Raw genomic sequence first — 20,291 nt, 5'->3', positions numbered from 1 at the left:
GAGAAAGAGATACAGTTTCCAGATAAAGCCAAAAAGGAAAATTCATTAGAAAACAGAAGGATACTCCCTGGTCTTCAGAAAAGAAGGTAAAAAAATCCTGAGGTAGAAAATTAAATCTAGGAACTACATAGGTTTACTAACTTTTTGAACATAAATACAGACATCAGTCCCAGATTCTAAGAGAAATTTTCATTCCCATATCAGTGGAATAATTTATTGAGAGCAGAGTTGTACTACCAAACAAGGAGAGGTTTCATAAACAGATTGTTGCATAATATTCTTGCCTACCAGATGTCTTTTTTGTTGGGGATTGCTAGTTAGTGATATTCACCCAGATCAATTAAAATTTATTATGGAACAATATATTTCAGATAAAATTTTATAAAACCCCAAAAATCTTTTCTCTTTTTGTAAGCCCACTTATAGAGGAGAAGAAAGCATGTGTGTCCTATGGTAGCATTGTCTGGCTTTGAAAATAAATTAATGATGTGCATTTCTACTTTGCTTAAGAGAGCTTTCATAGGAGTGAACAGACTTAATTTTAAAAAGAAGTACAAAGAAGGGTGGTCACTACCATGCCTACAGTTTGTTCCAGAAATGGGATTCCAGGCACAGGGATGAAGGAATATCACAGTTGAAGGGCAGAAAGCCTGTACCACAAGCAGCTCACTTGCATATTCTGTGCTACTTTTTGTGCAAAATGTGTCTCCTCTTTAAAAGCAACATCATTTCAAACATGCAGATTTGCTACTTCCATCTCTGGAATTACTAGATTACAATCTCTTTGTGAAAAATTAAGCATTATAAATTCAAACATGTTAAAATTCAGTGAGATACTTAAAGACAGCAGGATCTGTAAAAGGTAATCATGTTAAAGTTCAGCCTAAATTAACAAAAGCCTCCCAGGGGAGGAGGGATTGGACTCCTTGGACAGAACAGTCAGCATTAAAACCAGCACAGTCTCTTCACTTAGGGTTACCTACATTCACAGACCTCTGAACTGCCCAGCACTTTACACATTTACCAATGTAAAATGTAAATTCAGCTGTAACAGCCTCAGAATGCAGGAATATTACCAAACACTTCAAAGACTGCAATATCTTTTCCTTCCAAATACTCATATTAATAGTATGAACATCCTCCTCAAGGCTTATAAAACATATAACTTCACTTGGAACAAGACAGGGATTTCTTAGTTAGGTCACCTCTTGGGGGAGAAAAATATGAAATCTTATCAATGCATTTCTTAAAGTAATACCTGAGTGAGAGTTTTCCATTTTCAGTATCTTCAAGTTGGAACCTTATAATCAAAATACAGAAAGATTTCAGTCGACTTAACCTTCTGAACAGCTGATATATAGGGCTCAAGGAAACAGGCGCTCCCTTTCCAAACACACATTTTAATAAAAGAAGAAATAGACGGGAAGACTAGGCAAATAAAAAATGGGATAGACATCCTTGGGGGATAAAAGAGCTTTGAGCAGTATGTATAAACACATCACAGATGGTACCTGTCTCCAACTAGGATTCAACATATTTTATCCCAGAATGCTGCTGGAGAGACCACAGGACAAAATCTTCTTTCACATATGTCATTGGGCCCAGCTCCAAACTCTCTTTGGAAGTAACCAGAAGAATAACAACTGTGATGGATGGTAATGTTCCATTAGACTTGCTTGTTTGACTCCTGAATGATCCCTTTAAGGACACTCAAGAGGTGAAGAATTACTGTGCTTTTGATGATAGCAATTAGACACTATATTTGCTTATACATAGAGAATTAATTTCTTCATCTTCTCATCACTGAAAAATTGGTACAGTAAAAGATGAGATAGTGATAAATAAAAGCATTCTGCCAGTTCTGACTGCCAAAAGAAAAAAGCAAAAAAATATGTAATTCTTTATTTATTCAAAGAACAAAAATTAGTCAGCTAGTAAATGAGACACTGAATATCACTGGATGAGGAGGGATAACAGGGAAGGCTTTTCCTGCTCCATTTGCACGTCACTGTGCTGACAGTAGATGGGATTTTCATTTTTCAAGCACTACTGTACATCTGCACTACTGCTTTGAAATTACAGTAATAGTTTATAACTAGTACAATTGCTCTGCACAGCTGGGTTTTTCCAGCTGACTATATGAATATTTTTTTAAGATTAGAAGTGTAAATACAAGGAAGAGGTATTGCATGGTTTGTGGGGTTTTTTTAGTTGAGGAGAGGGCTGGCAACTTTTAAGCTGAACGGAACTTTGAGCAAGGGAAAAATCTGCAGGTGGGTCACACACTGGGTATGCAGCACCACTCTGGTCATGAGATACAGAAATGCTCAAGGAATTCAGAGACGCTCCTCTAGTCTTGCTGAGAAATTCACAATTCTGACAAAGAATAAAGTGTGAATGAAGTCAGTTCGAGCTCTCTGCTCACCAACCTGCCCCACAATGGCTGCAAGGAACACAGGAAGGCTCAGAAGGATGAAGAAAGTCAATAAATGCCACACAGCTTTTATCAACAGCACTTTCCAACTCTGAAAGTCCACACTTGTTTGGAACAAGAGAGAGGAGTTGTGCTGGGAGAGCACAGGAGTGCCAGATGTCTGGGAGAGGTGAATCAGCCACTGTGCATGGACTGAATAGAAATTAAAACACGTCTGGTTTTCCATGACCTCAGAGTATGAGAGGGATGCTGGGACACACACTGGGCATCCAGGAAACTCTTGCTTCTCCTCTGTAAGTAAAAAATCTAAGATACAATATTGTGTTGTTATTATCTTACATCTCTGCTCAAAAACACATTCTGCAAGAGCACCACATTGAGTAAATAAAACAGCCTATGATGAATTATTCATTGTGAATCTGTAACTACTTATTATTCTTCTAAAGGAAATATAACTCACTTCCAGTGTCCAAAACCCGTCTGTCTGCTCAAAAGTTGTGACAATATTATTTTTGCTTTCCCCTTCAAATCACAAGAAAGATTGTGTATCAACCTGAAGCAGAGGCTAAAGCCATATCTGGAATGGTGTGTGACAACTTGTTTTATATTCTGAACTAAGACTACACTAGAGATAAGAGCACTCAGCTACCAAGGGGCTGGGTTTCCTGATATATGACAGAGGAAGAAAAGTCAACTCCAAGCATAATTTAGTTCCTTCATCCTTTGTAACTCTCCCAATGAAGCAAACAGCAGAACTGGCAGCAATTCATCCACGGAGGCTGCGGCTCCTGGCAGCTCCTCAGGGCTCCCTCTGGTGCCCACAGCACCTCCCTGTGAGAGCATGGACACAAGGAGGGCACCAGCAAGCCAAAGGCTACCAATGACTCCACGTTTTTCACTTTTTTCTTGCTGTTTCTCCCACTGAGATGCACTCAGGCCAGCGTTTCAGAGCGACCCTGCACACGCACCCTCCTTGGGCCGGTGTGTCCCCAGCTCCACGACGATCTGGGCACAGTACACCACCCGGGTCTGGATCCCACCTCCACAGAGCCCTGCCTGCTTCTGCTGCTGAGGGTCCTGCTGGTCAAGGAGCAGAGACACTTGGCAAGCTTTCCACTCAGAAGTCCTCCAGGCAAACCTTTGGAAATAGAAAGAGAACAGGTAAAATTAGTTTTTGACAGACTACAGGAAGGGAGAGGTACTTAATTAGATGACAAAATACAATTGGTTAAATCTTTGTAGCAGCACTTTCCTATCCAAAACAGGGAATGTTTGGAAACATTTTGAGTGTTAAATTTACATAGGTTAAGTATGTGCTATTTGTCTGGAGCACTTGTGTAAAACTTTTGACAGAGCACCAATCTCCAAAGCGTTCTGAAGCACTAAATCATCCTGACAGCACCTTTGAGCACAGAGTAAAAAATGAGTGAAGATTAAGAGGTTTGATTAAGTGTGAACAGTAGTTTTCAAACATGTGTCTCAAAGCACTAAACCACCCCTCTCTGCCAAGAGCTGAACACCTCACTCTGAAATGCCTCTAACAGCTGAAATCCTGCATTTGTAATGGAGCTCCAAGCACTTGCAGCTTTTCCACAAGGGGTACCTTTCTATGTGCCCAAGGTCCTGCCAGTTCCTTCAAGGGATTGGCTAAAGCATCTCAGTTAATTCCATTTTCCACAAGTTGTGAAACACAGAAAGCTCAAAACAAAAAATACTTTCATTCTATGTTCCACTCACACCTACAGAGCATTAAAGGTTCTCAAGGAATTACAATATTTTGGGACACAGGTAGGTGAATGCTGTACAGACAACAGTTGTTGGTGCGTATCAGTTTAAATGACAAGAAGAACTTATTAAAACCACAGGGAAAACAGTGCTATCTATCCATGGAAAGCAGAATTTATTTCCCCATCATGACTGAAAATGCAGAGCATACTTCTAACACAACTGTTTCCACAGGCAGAGTTCGCTTTGATTCACAGGTCACAGTCTGAGAGGAGTAAATAAATAAGAGCCCAAAGTCTTCCCAAGCTTCTGAAACACAAATCTCAGGCAATACTGTTTTTATAACCAATCTGTTCACACTTGTGCTGCTTTATGCCTCCACTCCTCTATATTTCCTAGTTTATTTTTACCACAGAATCTTTGGGTTTTGTGTAATGTAAACGATGTAAAATAATTTCCTTCCTTTATTCTCAAGACAAATACTCTCTCCTTTTACAGCAGATCCACAGTTGTTAAAACTACATATGTTCCTTAACTGCTGACTGATCACTGTAAACTCAAACACAGTGGGGTGTCTCTGCACAAAAAGCCTTCCACATCATAATTCTGTTTATTCTCCACAGTATCTGCTCCTGACAGCTATGGCAAGTAAACCTGCATCTCAAAACTATATTAAAAATAAACACACTAGTTAGAGTACACATGTTCTCTTAACTTACTTTGTGAATGAATTTTTTTTGTGAATGATTTTTTTTTAGCACCAAATTTTGTAACGTATTCACAAAAAATATTTGTGAATACTGCCAATTACTTGCATTTACAGGTACTGTTCAGATGAGCTGTCATGCTCTCTTAAATAACTCACAGCATCTTGTGCAAATCTGGATACAGTCACAGGGCTCATTACCCCCAAAGAAAATAATGAAGAGCACACTTTTCACATGGCAAGTATCAAATATCTAACTCCCACAACATATAAAGAACAGTCATGAATTCCTCTTCTCACTAGTTCCTTTTGGGAATTCCTAATCCCACTTCTTGGGCCTGCAGTGTTAAATGCAACCATAAAGGCAATGAAGAGTGCTCTTCAGCAAACACCAGGTGAAGGGGATTCCTCCTCCACATCCCTTCAGAAATCTGTGCTTTTCAGGTCTACCTTTGAAATTAAAATCTTAAATATAGAACACATGCATCTTTCCACAGCCATGGAAATAGTTGTTTTAAGGAAGTATTTCTTAAAACAAAAACGGACTAAGGTAAAACTCATTATCAATATCTGATTTAGGAAGTCAGCTGTGAACTCTGGATCCTAAAGACTCATTTCCAGAGGTGTGAGCATCTGCTTCTCCTATTCAGTGTGAGCTGCAGGAATTAACACCTATGAAAATTAGGCCATCGGTGATTAAAATTATGCAAAATAACTAAATCTGAGCTCAGAGAGATAATTAAACTTCATCAACTCTTGAATTAAAAAGAAAAAAAAATCCTTTATATATTCTCAGAGTAACTTGTGAGAGCATGGGCAAGGACAACCCTCCAGAGCACCACTGGCACCAACTCCAAGCCTCAGCCCTGTCTGCTCCTACCTGCACATGTCCAGTGCTCCAAAAACAAATCCTGACCTCCAGGCATAAAAAGGGACACATTTCCATGGCCATTAACAAGCCCACCAGGAGGTCAAAGGGCCGAAGGGCACTGCCCAAGTGTAACTCCAGAGCCTTCTAGCACAGTTCGCTGCACTTCCTCTCCAGTCTTTACTACCTCACACCAATACCTTATCTTTAATTTGGGCATAATAAACCTCATTTACAAAGTAATACCATCACATCTGTATCTCAGAAACAAGCCTTTTTTAAAGAATCAAGTCTTAAAACATTCCCATTTTCCATCATTTAACTTCTGAAAAGCTTTGAATTTCCAAGAAAGCAAGGAGAGTTTCTGCTATATCCCTGTCTCGTAACGTAGCAACCACAACCAAAATGAATGATATGAAGACATAATCATAATTCTGGAAAATCTATCTATTCCCAGTGAACATGAAAGCAACAGATCAAGGATAAAAAAGATATAATACATTGTTTTAAAACTCATGACTTGGTGACAGTTATGAAACAAACAAGGGCTCAATATCTTTCCAATTTACAGCAACCTCTCGGTCTCTTTAGTCTGCAGGACTTATGCTCTTAGTGTTTACACAAGTTTTATACCTGTATATACCCATTCACTTTAATTGAACTATCCCAAATTTATATCACAATAAAAGAAAGTAGAATCACCTCCTATGTGTTTAAGCTTTTTAAGCACTTAATCCTTTCAGAACAAATAACCAAAGGTAAAACAAAGCACAAAGCTCTGGAGTCTTATATGCAGTTAAAGTGTTTTATTTTCTTGCATTTAGACTATTGATTATAGATGTTATTGTAAACTTCAGCCATAAAATTAAAAGCTCTTCCCATTTAACAGCAAATTTACACCTGTGCCACCTACCTGTGATGGGACCTTTAACTTGTAGCTTTGCCATGGGCATAGAGGTTATATTTAACTGAGCAGTTCTGAGGCTTAAAGTATTTTTGTCATCTCTGGAGCCTTTTAGGAGACTGGAATATAACTTCACCCACCTCCCTCTGAGGAGTACAACTCTGCAACCTCTTAAGATGCTGCTTTTTTATGTCAGTGGATGAAGCCCACAGTGTGTACCTCCATGCAGTCAGGGGTGCTCTCTGCCCCTGCATTAAAAACAGCCTCTAGAAAATCATAAAAATCACAGACTGGTTTGGGCTGGAAGGGACCTTGAAGATCATCTCATCCCAACCCCCTGCCAAGGGCACAAACATCTTTCATTATCCCAGGTGGCTCCAAGCCCCATCCAACCTGGCCTAGGACACTTCCAAGGTTGGAGCAGCCACAACTTTGCTGGGCACCCTATGCCAGCGACTTACCACACTCACAATGAAGAATTACCTCCTAATATTCTTCTAAATATAATATTAATTTCTTCTTAATCCCATTCCTTCTGCTCAGCAACTTGTTCTGGTCTATGTCCTAGCCCATTCTCTTTGCTGTGGCTGAAGCATGCTGTGGAAAATTCTTGCCCTAAAACTAAAGACTACTTGTTTCCAAAACAACCTAAAAAAAAAAAAAAAAAAAGAGATGTTTTCTAGGAACTTGGAAAGTAAACAGCAGTCTTACCTTAAAGGATTTAAAACCTAATCTGATTAGGCAAACAGAAAAAAAGAAGGAGTGGTTTGTGTTGAGACCAGACAAATGAAGGACAGCCTCTTTCATTTCTGCTACTGAAGCTCCTTAAAGTCATCATGATCATTTAAGAGGTAAAAAGAAAAGATCATTGTTTGGTAAACCTTAGCAAACTACAGATGAAATGGCATATATTTAATGGGGGAAAAGCATAATTTTCTAGGTATTACCCTACAAATAGAATGTGGTCAAATAAGGAGAATGGAAACATCTAAAGTTTCTTGTATTATTTCACAAGGATTAACGCTACATCTCTATGCCTGGAAAGCTACTGATTTCCAATCTGAGCTATTTCCAGTAGCTCAGTCACCAATTCCCAAGGACCAACACCAAATCACCAGGCTGCAAACTGAAATATGGACCAATAGCAACCTTTACCAACTGCTGAAACCTAAATAACATACATTTTTCTTACTTCTATTCATTAATACAAAATCCTGGTCCCCACAGCTTTACATCCAGTAGACACAGCACATACTGCAATATTATGGATTTTCATTCTCGCTTGTTTCTTATACAGAGTGAATCAATCAAAGTCTAGTAACCAGGCACTGCTGTAAAATTCTTCTGCACAGTGTGAGAAGGTCATAGCCTACCACCTGCATTTTGAGATATTACATCCCTAGAAATAACTATTAACTAAATACCAGAGTTGTACTTTTTAATATTTTCAGCTAAGTAGCTCTATTAACCTGCAAGTTTAATGTTATTTTTCTGAGCTAGCACATTAGAGTTCATCCTCACTCATGCAGGTGCTGCCCTGGAGGTGCTGCCTCAAGGTAGGGAGGCATAATGGGATGGGGAAGGTTTCAGAGCTCACAGGCTCATGAAAACCTGGGCATAGCAGCAATGCACTAAAAGAACAGATTTTCCTTCTATACAGAGAGGGAGGCACCTACAAAAATTATCAGTGGTTTGCAGGTTCTCACCTTTTGTGCTCTCCTGGCTCTACACAACCGTCTGCCCTTCAATACAGTGCAATGTCAAAAAGGGGAAGTGAGAAACCAGGGACAGACCCACGTCTGTTCACTCCCTGATTAACTTCCAGCCAGTCTCCCCCCATCAGGAATCACCTGCACCCACGCTCCTGTACAAAATCAGCAAGACAATGTGTTAATCTATTGTCTTTGAAATTGATGTGCACTTGGGCAGGAGCAAAAATCACTCTGTAAGAGCCTTTCCTTAGAAGGTAATCAAGCAACAGAATATTTTTTTATACTTCCTCTCTTCTGCTAGCAGGGTGCATAAAAATGATCAGCATTTGATTTTGAATGAGCCCAGTGATACAGAGACACTTTTACAGGTGATGCCTTTCTAAGAAATGTATCTTGCAAAGGCTTTATAGAAGGTTTTGGCAGTATCTGGCAAAAGCCCCAGAAACTCATGACTTGAGCACTGAACAGCTCTCCTATTAAACACACTCATTCACAGACAGGGAGATTTTTCTGCATGCATATAAAATTCTATCAATCCCAAAGCATTTTACAGTCAATCTCAGAGCATGTCTCATGAAAAATCAAGCAACATTTCATTTTCTTAGCAAAGCACACTATCGAGCTCCTCTGCTAGCCTGGCCAAGCATAATGGACTTGCAGACCAGAAAGGTGAGATCCTCTCCTTCACACCACAAACCAAGCAAGCTCTCAGGGACTGCAAAGTTTCCCATTTCAAGAAGCACACAAAGGGAAGCTGAGTCCAATCTATTACCTCTGAGCAGTTCCCATCTTCCTCAAGCAAGACAGGGATTTTTTTATGAGGAGATGAAGATGAATCATTAAATCTTATGTAAAAATTAAAATTTCAAAGCCAATAAAAGCTCAGCCATGGAGACCTGCCCAGTCTCTGCACAGCTGATGAAATTCTCTGAAACAGCAATCAGGACAAAAGCCATTTAGAGAACAAGAGCGACTGCTCTCAGTTTTTAAAATATGATAAATGTGAACTACATATGAAATGTAAAGGGGCCAATTCAAATTTATTTCTACATATAACTGTAATTATTGTAATGGGAATAATGAAAATAGCAATAATTAAAAGAGCATTAGACCAATAATCACAGCTAACAATGACCAAATCGATGATCTCTCTGACACGGAGAAAGCACCACTTGCTCTCCATGCACAAACCGAGCAGGGAGGAAATGCAGGGGCTTCTTTACTTCCAAAACCTGGGGGAGAAGCATCTCTGGCTATACCTGCCCAGTCTCTGCACAGCTGATGAAATTCTCTGAAACAGCAATCAGGACAAAAGCCACTTCAGACAGCAAGAGTGACTGCTCTCAGTTTTTAAAATATGATAAATGTGAACTACATATGAAATGTAATGGGTCCAATTCATGTGTAGAAATAAATTTAACTGTAGTTATTGTAATGGGAATAATGAAAATAGCAATAATTGAAAGAGTATTAGTAACCATAAATAATACCAATAATCACAGCTAACAATGACCAAATCGATGACCTCTCCAACACAGAGAAAGCACCACTGGCACCCCTCTCCATGCACAAACCGAGCAGGGAGGATCTGCAGGGGCTTCTTTACCTCCAAGCCATACCTGGGGCAGGGCTGCAGCGGTGCCTTCCCTCCTCCGGTGCAGGCCTCCCTCTCCTCCAGCTCCGGGCAGGGAGCCCCGGTGCCCACGGGCACGCTCCGCACGCGGCGGCGCCGGCTGCGCAGCCCCGCGGCCACGCTGCCCCAGCCGCAGCTGCGCCAGCAGCGGCTCCACGGCGACCACTCGGACGTGGCGCAGTCCTTGGGGATGACACAGGACCTGGAGGTCACGGGGCTCGCGGGGTCTGGCAGGCAGAGGCTGTGGTAAGAACACAGGACAACAGCTGAGGAGGTCTTGCTTAATGAGATTCTTTTCTATGCCATACTCCCCAAAAAGAAATCCATGGTCATTCAGTCAGAAGATCTACACCGACACCAGTGCAATGGGAATAACAGAAGTTCTAATGCAGGGCACATAACACAATTCCAATGAGCTCTGGGTGCTTGCATGCCGAGTACTTTGTAAATACTGTATCTCATTTATCTCGAGTTAAAACTGATGCACAAGGCATTATATTTGCCCCTGTGTAGCCAGAATTTCACAATTCGTCCTGGATGGAAAACAAAATCCAAGTCCAAGAGAAATACTGCCAGAGGTAACCATTCCAACATCCCACACAAAGGACTAGATGTCCTCCATCCATCTGAGCAACTCTGCTCTTTCAAAACCTAATTAATCCCACACTAATAAGAAAGGTCTCAGTTCCATGAGGCTGTCATCAAACATGTGCTGTCAAACAACGTCAGAGGGTTTTCTAACCTGTTAGAAAACCAGAGACTCGGGAATGCTGCAAGTGGGGCTGGATTTTGGGACTCAATTAGTCCTGCTGACATCAGGACACGATCTCACTCATTCTGTAACTTCAATGGTGCCCTAGGCCAAACACAATGGAAAACCAAATTCCAAGGGGAACCAACTGATGAGATTTGGTACCAAGATACAAAGTCCCAGAACAACATTTTGAAAAGTCTCAAAGCTACAACACATTTTGACTTCTATATAGTGTTACAGGGACAGTGTAAACTGGCCTCAGAAATTAAGACCACACCTGATGAACTCAGTGTGAACTCTAATTCTTCTTCTCCAGCCTCCAGCTGCTTGTGGTCAAGGCTTTTGCCAGCTGTAAGGAGCAAACACAGGTACACTTAAAAGGTCTGAAATCCAGGGCTGCTGCCAGGGAAGCAGCCATTACCTCTCCTGCTATTCCTTACAGCACAGCTTGGCCAAACTACCTCCCTCTAAAGCAAACAGACTGGGGCAATCATGTCAGGATTGCTGGGCAGCCTCATGGGGAGAGCAGAGAAGGTAAAGGGCACTCACTCCCTTCTCCAGTCCAGAAATTGGTCCCCTTTTCACATTGGTCAACAGGAATATTCCCATTGAAGCACATCAAGTTTGACTAGAACCTCAATCACCAGCAAAATAGAGCATTTAGTGGCTTCTATTTGAACTTCAAAGTAAACAAAAAAAAACCCTGTAACAACTTTTTGTCTTGATTTCTCCACCCAGAATAAAACTCAGTAATCTCACAGGTGCTGTGAGGATGAATTTACTGAGGCTTATTTAAACAACTTCAACAAGTACAAACAGCCTGTGATGTAACCCCTTCAAAATGAAACTATTCTTGCTTACAATTGCAAAACGTGCCTCATTTCTCTACTACAAGTCAAATTGAACTGATTACAAAGCTATCTCTGGTACAAAATGTCAGTTCTGTCAAAACAAGGTGTCCTGGAAAGTAATAATCATTATATAGGTACCTACTAACACAGGGGTTTTGAGTGATTTTTGGAACATTAAGTTAGGTGCAGTCACATGAATGGCCACTTTATTTCCTTTTTAATATTTTTTCAAAAGGGGAGCCCCCTATGCTAAAACATTAACAAGGAAGAATAATTCCTGATTTTCAGTAGATAAAACAGTAGCACATAAAAGACACTGTCCTAACTGATGGTACCAGAAAACTGAAGTTTATCTAAGAACACAGAATGGTGTGGGGAGGGAAGGTAACTGATCTTGCCTCTCAAAGCAATCAAAACTCCCCATTCAGATATAGTGTGAAGAGCAAAATCCACTTTTGGGGTGGCACCACTGCCAGAGAGATTTTAGTCCTGGCAGATCTTTACTGAAACACCAACTAAAATGTAGCCTTTAAAAATCTGGAGTCTTGGTTCAAATGATCTTTGCCAGTCCCAGTTCTTAGCCAGACAATACCTGCCCTAATGGATTCTCCAAACCTGTGCCAATCCTCTGGCTGGGAAAGCCATCCCTGCCCAGAAATCACCCTGAACTGGCAAAAGCCTTTGCCAGAGGCTGAATAGCTTTTCCTTTCCCTGAAAATCTCCCCCACTGCTCCTGCTTTAAAAGGCAAGATGCTAACTTTGTTGACCTCAAGGTGAATGAGACATGGAGCTGGCAATTTCCACCCTGTTCAAGTAGGCTTTTGAGGGAGAATTACAAGCAACTGAACAGAAAGAAAATTAATTAACTTGTACCTACTCACTCAGAGCCTCCAAGTCAAATTAATTGTGACACTGAGCAACACAAAGACAAATGTAAAAACACTCTTGTGCATGAAATTCAGACACAGCCTTTCATGTCGCAGATGTATTTAGGACGATCTAATACAGATAAAGCCCAGACCTGCGAGACACTCGCTGATCTGAGGCTGCAAACCAGACACAGATTTGTGCTGCTGTGGCTGTGTCCAGACCAGCAGGGACAGGAATGAGGTCTTGGGGACAGGAGGTACTCTCTCAGCCCTGGTGATAGACTAAAATCAGTTTAAAACTGATTTTCGACATATTCATGTCTCAGGTTAGATCTTCTACTTGGGGGTCGATCTGGTAACAGTGATACAGCAGAGTACTGTAGTTTACACATTACACAAGTGCTGCTTTTGTGTGTTACATGCTTGGATTGACACTGTAAAACCCCAGGAATTGTTTCCCAGCCCACACTGCGGTGTCTGTGGTGTAGGATGGATCCATTAGTGAGCAGCCAGCAGCAGCACAGAGCACAGCTCGCTCAAGTGGCACAGTGCCCTCTGAGCCTCTCGTGTGCTGAAGGGCAATAAACCACTTATTAAAGAAACACAAAGCACTAGGAAGGAAACCTACTCACGTCTGTTTCACACTCCCAGAGTGCTGGAGCAGAGCAGCAGAGGAGGAGGGAAAGCAGCCCAGGGTACCACCCTGACTGTGCAGCTCCACATCCCTGGGTCTGTGTAACTTCAGGCTGCTGCCCACAGAGCAGCACCACTGACTGCCTCCATCTCCAGCCACACACACACCCATGAGACACAGGAGCTGTGCAGCCCTGAGCTGAACCACACCACCCTCCCTCCTGCTCTGGACAAAAAGCAACTCACCAAAAATAGCACATTTTCCAACAGCTCAGTGCCTGTGCTACATGCCCTGCAGTCACAGAGCCATCACATCCACCACAAGGGAATGAGTGGGAACAGGTCCATCAGCTGGAAAAAGCAGCAACACCACCCTGGAGCTGAGCACCAGTAAATCAGGTTGGGCACAGCACAGGAGTCACTCCTGCTTCCCTTCCCAGCTGTACCAAGGCACTCAGAAGCACAGGTGAGTGCATTTCCTTACGTTACAGGATGAGACAGGCACTTATTGTTAAACCTTTCACACTGAAAGCACCCTCTGCAAAGAAACTGGGCACACGAAGAAGCTGTCATCATGGCCATGCTGCTGGCACAGGGGCAGCACCAGGAGCACAGGGTGCCACATCCTCAGCCAGGCTCTTCCCAGTAGCTCAGGAAGGCTCCTGGGGAGTCCCATGCCTGGCCAGGGAACTTGTGTTCAAACCCACCTGCTGCAGAACAAAATAATCCTGAAGTGAGCTAAGTTAACAACCCATTTCCATTTTTCCTCCTTCTTCTTCTTCAGCACCGTCTCCTATTCTGTAATTAAAGACCCAGCCCTACAGGCTGCTGGAATTCACACTGCCTGCTCTTTGCACTTGGTCAATAATATTAACATCTCATAATGGACAGTCTTGCCATGCTTCTAACAGCATTAAAACACTTATTTCCCTTAGAAATTGGCAATCAGTGTTAACAGGCACACTTCTGAGAATTCCTAATACACTTCTGAGAATTCCTAATGTATTTTAGGGTCTTCAAATGCTGCCAGGACTGTTCTGGATACCATATATTCAATCTGTGCAGCAGAGGTTTCTTTGGCAGAAGAAACATCAGCCCCTTCTGCACCAGGTTGGTGAAGATGGGGAATATTTGCCTGCCATAAACTTGACCTAAGGGAAAGGGAACTGGGAGACCTATAATCCAAACAAACATCAGTAAAGATGTCAAAGTTTTGGTGTTTCCAGAATTTAATGCACCAGATCCTCTGTTTTAATTAAAAATAAAATGCTGGCTTGCATTTGCTCTACCTTGGCAGACTCTGAGATCTTGGGGCTACAGAGGCAGCTGCCTCCCAGCACAGTCTGGGAACAAGAGAAAAACCACAGTTATTATTGCACACCACTTCTAAAATCACTGAACCCCAGAATCATTAGGGCTAGAACAGATCTCTAAGGTCACTGAGTCCAACTATGAAGCCAGCACTGCCAGGTCCACCACTAAACCATATCCCCAAGTGCCACATCCACACACCTTTTGAACCATCCCCTGAGCAGCCTATTCCAGTGCCTGGCCACTAAATTGTTACTCATGGAAATTTAAAAAGCCACCACTGCTCCTTTGTTTCTTGTGCTTTTAAATAAAAGCAAAAGAAATGAGAGACAAAACTTTTGAAAAGAATATTCTTCTTCTCCAACAGCTCAGGGATTTGTTTTCAAGCCTGAGCACTGAGGCTTGATTCCTACATCTGCCAGGAGGAATGTGAACATAGAATTTCTCTCCCAGATCAGAATCACAACCATCAAATAGCATTTTACAGCACAGCATTTTCACCTCCGGACTGCAGAATTTTGTATTCATCCAGAGAACAGAAGAATGTCAACACTGAAACTGCAAATATTTTTTTCCTAAAAACCTACAACAGCAAAGTGGTTAAGCACAGTCCACCAGGAAATGGATAATGGAAATTTAAATTACAGAGGCAAACAAAAGAGTTGAATGCTGCTCCACCTCCGCTTTGACAGATGGGTTGTCCCTTGACTGAGTTTGACCTGAATTTTCACTTACAAAGTAAAGTAAACAGAGACCCAAATCCAACTCTATTATATCACTGTTGTCATCTTACACATAGAGTGAAGAGTTTAAGAAATATGTACATAAAAGATTCCTAATCCAAATAATAATAATAAAAAAATGCTTTTTAAGTGTTTGCTCCTGACTTTAACTTCTCAGTATGCTTAGCTGAGCACACACATCAGGTTAGAAAATCAGGTTAAATTTATTTAGAATTTCAATGTCTAACTATGCACATTTATTTTACCAAACTGCAATTTAGTATCTAACCTAAACAACCTTTTATTCAAAAAAAAAAAAGGAAGGAACTCAAGTGGCTTTGTCTCATTATTCTGTAGATTTTTACAACTGTGACAAGACAGGAAAGCAAAAATAGTAGCATTTTTCACATTTGTTTCTTGCATCTTTTTCAGAGATTTTTTATTTTTTTAATGCATATAAGTGGTTGTGTTTGAATCTGTTATTGAATGTAAGGCTTAAGGCAACACCATAACGTTTTTCTGAACTAAAATGAAACCTGAATTCTATCTGCAATAGTATGAAAAAAATTCCAACTTTTTAAATAAAAGAAGTCTTTAAAAGGTTCAAACCAGATCCATAACATCATTCTATTTTGATGTTACCCTTTTTATTTTCATGAATATAACGTTTCTACACCAAAATCGTTTCTGAGCAAAAGCAAACCCTCTCAAAGCCTACTGATGTTTGGCTGTTCAATTGTTGTCACTTCAGGTGTTTCCAAAAAGGTCTGTCCCTCCCTTTCCTCTTCCTTTGTCCCTTTTCCTTCTCTTTAGAGAAATGCAGGACCTCCAGACTGAAAAGATATTTAATCAAAAACATCCCCAGCTCTGTTTCCCTGGCACGGCATGTCCAGCCTTCCCCATGCTCCTGCTCCTCTCCCAGTAATTCCTATTTACAGCCCTGCAGTCAGACACCAGCAAATTAAACAACCTTGGTAATAAATTGGGCATCTTTGCCATTTCATTATGAATTAGGAGGCAGGATGAGGACGTGGCCCCTCTGCTCTGGTGGCCCTTGGTGGTGGTTAGCTGATCTCTCCTGTCACCTGCAAGAACTGGGCACTGGTGGAAGGCACAGCCCTGGCAGACCAGCAGCTCAGAGCCCACTGTTAAAGCACATCTTGGGATATTCCTGTCCTTTTCCCTCAGTTTTCCACAGGTTTAATTTACAGCGGTGCTTGCTTAGTGAGCAACGTTAGTAAAAAAGGGAAACATCAGCCAGGAAAATGCAGGAGCACAAATAAGGCACTTCTCCCCCGGTTTACAGCAGACACTTGGCTGCCTGCCAGTCCCCACCACGGGGTTATGCAAATGCATTTACTCTTCTTTATCAGTAGCCAAAACACCACCGGTGCTGTACAGCAACATCTGTAAGATCGGGCTGCTCTTCACAAGAACGGCAGCAAATCTGCTGCACAACAAAACGAGGAGGACACCACCAGGGGATGCTTAAAGGGAGTCACTGTCAGGAGGATTTGATATCTGTGACACTCCAGCCCTGGAACCAAACAGGGAGTGGATTTTGGGCTGGATTTTTAGCTTTGAATTTTAGGCCCAAAAGGAGAAAGGAGAAGCGTGTGAGTGTCTGGATGCTGTAACATGACATGACCTTTCCTCCTCTACTCAATCAATGGGCTTTGCTCTTGCATTTAGAGTAAGAGTAAAGGATGGGTCAGGCCCGGCTCTGCAGTAAATCTGAGACACAAGCTCAGCAGAAAAAGACTGCCAGGAGGTGGCTAATGGAGCTGTACACTCCCAAAAAGGGGGCTAGATCAGCAAAAACCTCAGAGAGGAACAAGGAAAAAGACAGCTCGATCAGGGATAGTCACTAAAACTAAAACTCTGCACTGTCATGCAGACACTCAGTGTATAACACAGAAAACATTTATAGAAACTTTCCATTTCCATTATTAGAGCAAATATAGCAGTGAGTGTGTGAGGGCAGAGCAAGTGAAATTTTAACAAAATCATGATTGCCCTCTCAGAGCCTCTGATAAGAAATGAGATATAAGAGGCAGGAGAAAGCTAACAAGTGTTAACAGACATAAAGCTGCTGCTGGTCACGCTGTGGAATAAATCACAAGTGACTCCATTATAGTCAAGCAGCTACATGAACATAAAATCTGTATATTTAGAATCAGCATATAATAAGAGACGAGTAATAAAGTCAAGATGTTAGAAACTGCTGGAACATTTCACAAAGCCTGACTTTTTTCCAAGTGATAAAAAAAAATACTTCATACTTGGCTATGGGTGTAATAGAAGTGGGTAAGAAAAATTGTTAGAATTCATATTTTCACCTCAGTGTGTGTGCAAAAACACTGCAGAAATATACAGGGGTAGAGAATTGGATGTAAAATAACCCCTTCTCTCTGCCATTTGAGTTGGTGCAGGTGCCAGGAGCTATGAATTATTGAGAAACAGATTGATTTCTGCAAAATTCAAGAGAAGGATTTTTCAAGAACTTCTAATATCCTTGAAAAACAGAACACAGTAAGATCTCCAGAAATTCTGACTTTCTCATAAGTCAATCAATTTATCAGTCATCTGTAGCTACTGGCACCTTCCCAAATCCAACCTGAAGTCAAACAGCAGAGCTCACCTTAAATTTTTATGTGAGAAATAGAAAGAATAAATCTTTCCATTATTTGCTGAACATTACTCTAACCTTCACATTCAAATTACAGCAAAGCAGCCCATATATATATGGACAAAGAGTAATCATTAGATAAAACATTAGGTAAGAACAGAAATCAAAAACCTGTATCCAAGATGGACGTGCCAGTCACCTATGCTGTGCCAGCACCCAAGAGTTACATCCAGACAGGAAGGCTCCTCAATAAAAATAACAATCCCAGGTTTACTCACTGATTTCTTTCCAAAATATACCTTCTAGCACATTCACAATATCTGAGATTTATTTTACCCTGTATTGATTCATAAGAATGAAAGAGTTTAAGCTGAAGCAATCAGCCTCTTATACCAAATACATGCAGTACATGACCAAGAATGGATCCTCCCTCTCCCACAGCCAGGGCCCAGCAACAGCACAAAGTGATATATAATTCCATTTCCTCAAAACAACAAAAAAGAGACCCAGAAGAGAATTATTAAAAAATATAAAATGAATTTAAACAGTCACAAATCGTAGAAGAATGCAAAATCTTCAACATACGCTAGAAAGGAATTAAATCAAGAAAAGGCTCATAAAGAAAACACATTAAAAATTGCGTTTAAAACTCAAGAGCGGGATTCATTCACTGTGGCACTGCCAGGCAGAGCCAGGGCTCCATCACACAAAGGCAGCGGGGATGCCATGAGCGGGAATCAGCCTTACCTGAGCTCCACGTGCTTCCCATCGCTCCGCACACAGCGCACCTGCCTGGTTTGGTACCCGATCTCCACCTCCCCGGCCGGCTGCTGCGGATGAGAGCCACCGAGTCCGGCCGCGCTTCGCTCTCCAGAGTCCGAGCCCAAATCCAGCATCGTCCTGCCCGCCAGCTCCGCGTCTCTAGGATGGGGCAGCCGGCATTGGCCCCAGGGGCCCAGGCGGAGGCTGTAGGTGTGCTGCTCCTCCCCGAGCGGACAGGCGGGAGCCCCGCAGGCTCTGGACTCCGTCAGGTTGGGGCACGGGGCCCCGCCGTAGAGCGGGGGAGCGATGACGGCCCGGGAGCGGTGCTGCAGGCTCCCGGCGCAGCCCGGGCCGCACGGGGACCAGCCCGAGAACTGCGACACGACGCAGTCCCGCGGGCAGGGCACCAGGCAGGCCTGCTCGGCCGGCGGCTGAGGGCTGAAGTGCTCGCAGATCTCGCTGGACACCGCGGTCCTGTTGAGCTTCTGCAGGCAGCGGACGCTGCGGCGCTGCAGCCCGTGCTGAGCGGTGACACAGGCCTCGGCCCCCGCCTCAGCGCCCGCGGCCGGGACCAGCCCGCACCTGTCCCATCCCGAAACCTCCCACTCGAACAGCTCCAGGTGCCAGTCGCACACTTTAAAGCACCTCCGCTGGCTCTCGGGTTTGTCCTGCTGGTCGCAGTTGGCGTGGAACGTGGTCCAGCCCTCGGCGTGGGTGCACCAGACGGCCCGGCTGCGAACGCCCCCCGAGCCGCAGTCCCCGATGCAGCGGCCCCAGTGACCTGCAAGAGAGGGGCTGGTGAGAAATTGCACACAATGCTGCCCTGCAGACCCTACTGACACCGGCAGAACGTCACACAACCACCAAGCCATCAACTCAGAGCGGTTTGGGTTGGAAGAGACCATAAAGCTCCTCTCATTCCAACCCCCTGCCATGGAACACCTTCCACTGTCCCAGGGTGCTCCAAGCCCCATCCAGCCCGGCCTTGGGAACTTCTGGGGATGGAGCATCCACAGCTTCTCTGGGCACCCAGTGCCAGGGCCTCCCCACCCTCTGATTAAAGAATTTCTTCCTAACTTCTCACCGAAATCTTGCCTCTTTTAATGGCATATGTTCCATGTTGCAATATGTTCTCCCCTCCTGCCTCTTTTAATGGCATATGTTCCATGTTCCAATATGTTCATCCTTCTCCTATCACTATCTGCCCATGTTAAAAAATATAAATCATATATAGAATATAAGCCATATCCCGTCATGTATTAAAAAGCAAATAACTACCAGCTGGTCCCTCAAATTGGTTAAGTGCTTCCTAAAGGCTGCGAGTCGCTTCTCCCAGTGTACTCAGATGGAGAATGTTTGGGGAGAAAAGAAAATGCCTCACAGTGCTTCAAATTAAAGGCGAGCCTTTAATTTCTGCAGCAGTAAAATTCATCCCAAATGAATATTTAATTTCATTTGTACAAATTAATATAAAAATGATCATAAAAGAACAATCATCTAATAGGAAAAGAAAGTCAAGTTAGATAAGAGGAAAATAGTCTTAATAGAGCAATTAGTCAACAGAATAAACTGCACTGGGAAGCAGCAGAGTCATCATCCAAAGGGATAAAACAGTGAGGATAAATACATGAAAATAATCACCCTCAAGGTACACTGAGTAAATCGTTTCCACTTGCAGCACGTGGTACTATGAGACGTGGCAAAGCCATCATTCAGGAGGAGAAATTAAACCAAAATAAAACCCAGCAATGTAGTTTTCAGTGCTGGAGCACACCAAC

At 42.5% G+C, this 20,291-nt stretch overlaps 1 protein-coding gene across 1 annotated transcript in view; it reads right to left on the bottom strand.

The window, feature by feature from the left end:
- The window catches only part of THSD7B (thrombospondin type 1 domain containing 7B), a 299,931-nt gene that overhangs the window by 174,583 nt on the left and 105,057 nt on the right, over window positions 1–20,291 (bottom strand). The window contains exons 4-6 of the mRNA XM_059475946.1: window positions 18,499–19,294; window positions 9,969–10,223; window positions 3,403–3,572 (exon numbers count right to left, since the gene is read on the bottom strand). Coding sequence (XP_059331929.1) covers window positions 3,403–3,572; window positions 9,969–10,223; window positions 18,499–19,294 — 1,221 coding nt within the window. The remainder of the gene's footprint in view (window positions 1–3,402; window positions 3,573–9,968; window positions 10,224–18,498; window positions 19,295–20,291) is intronic.

This window comes from Ammospiza nelsoni, chromosome 7, assembly GCF_027579445.1.
Source record: "Ammospiza nelsoni isolate bAmmNel1 chromosome 7, bAmmNel1.pri, whole genome shotgun sequence".
NCBI lineage: Eukaryota > Metazoa > Chordata > Aves > Passeriformes > Passerellidae > Ammospiza > Ammospiza nelsoni.
The sequence above is the reverse complement of the archived record's forward strand: the minus strand, read 5'-3'. Positions and strand labels throughout refer to the sequence as shown.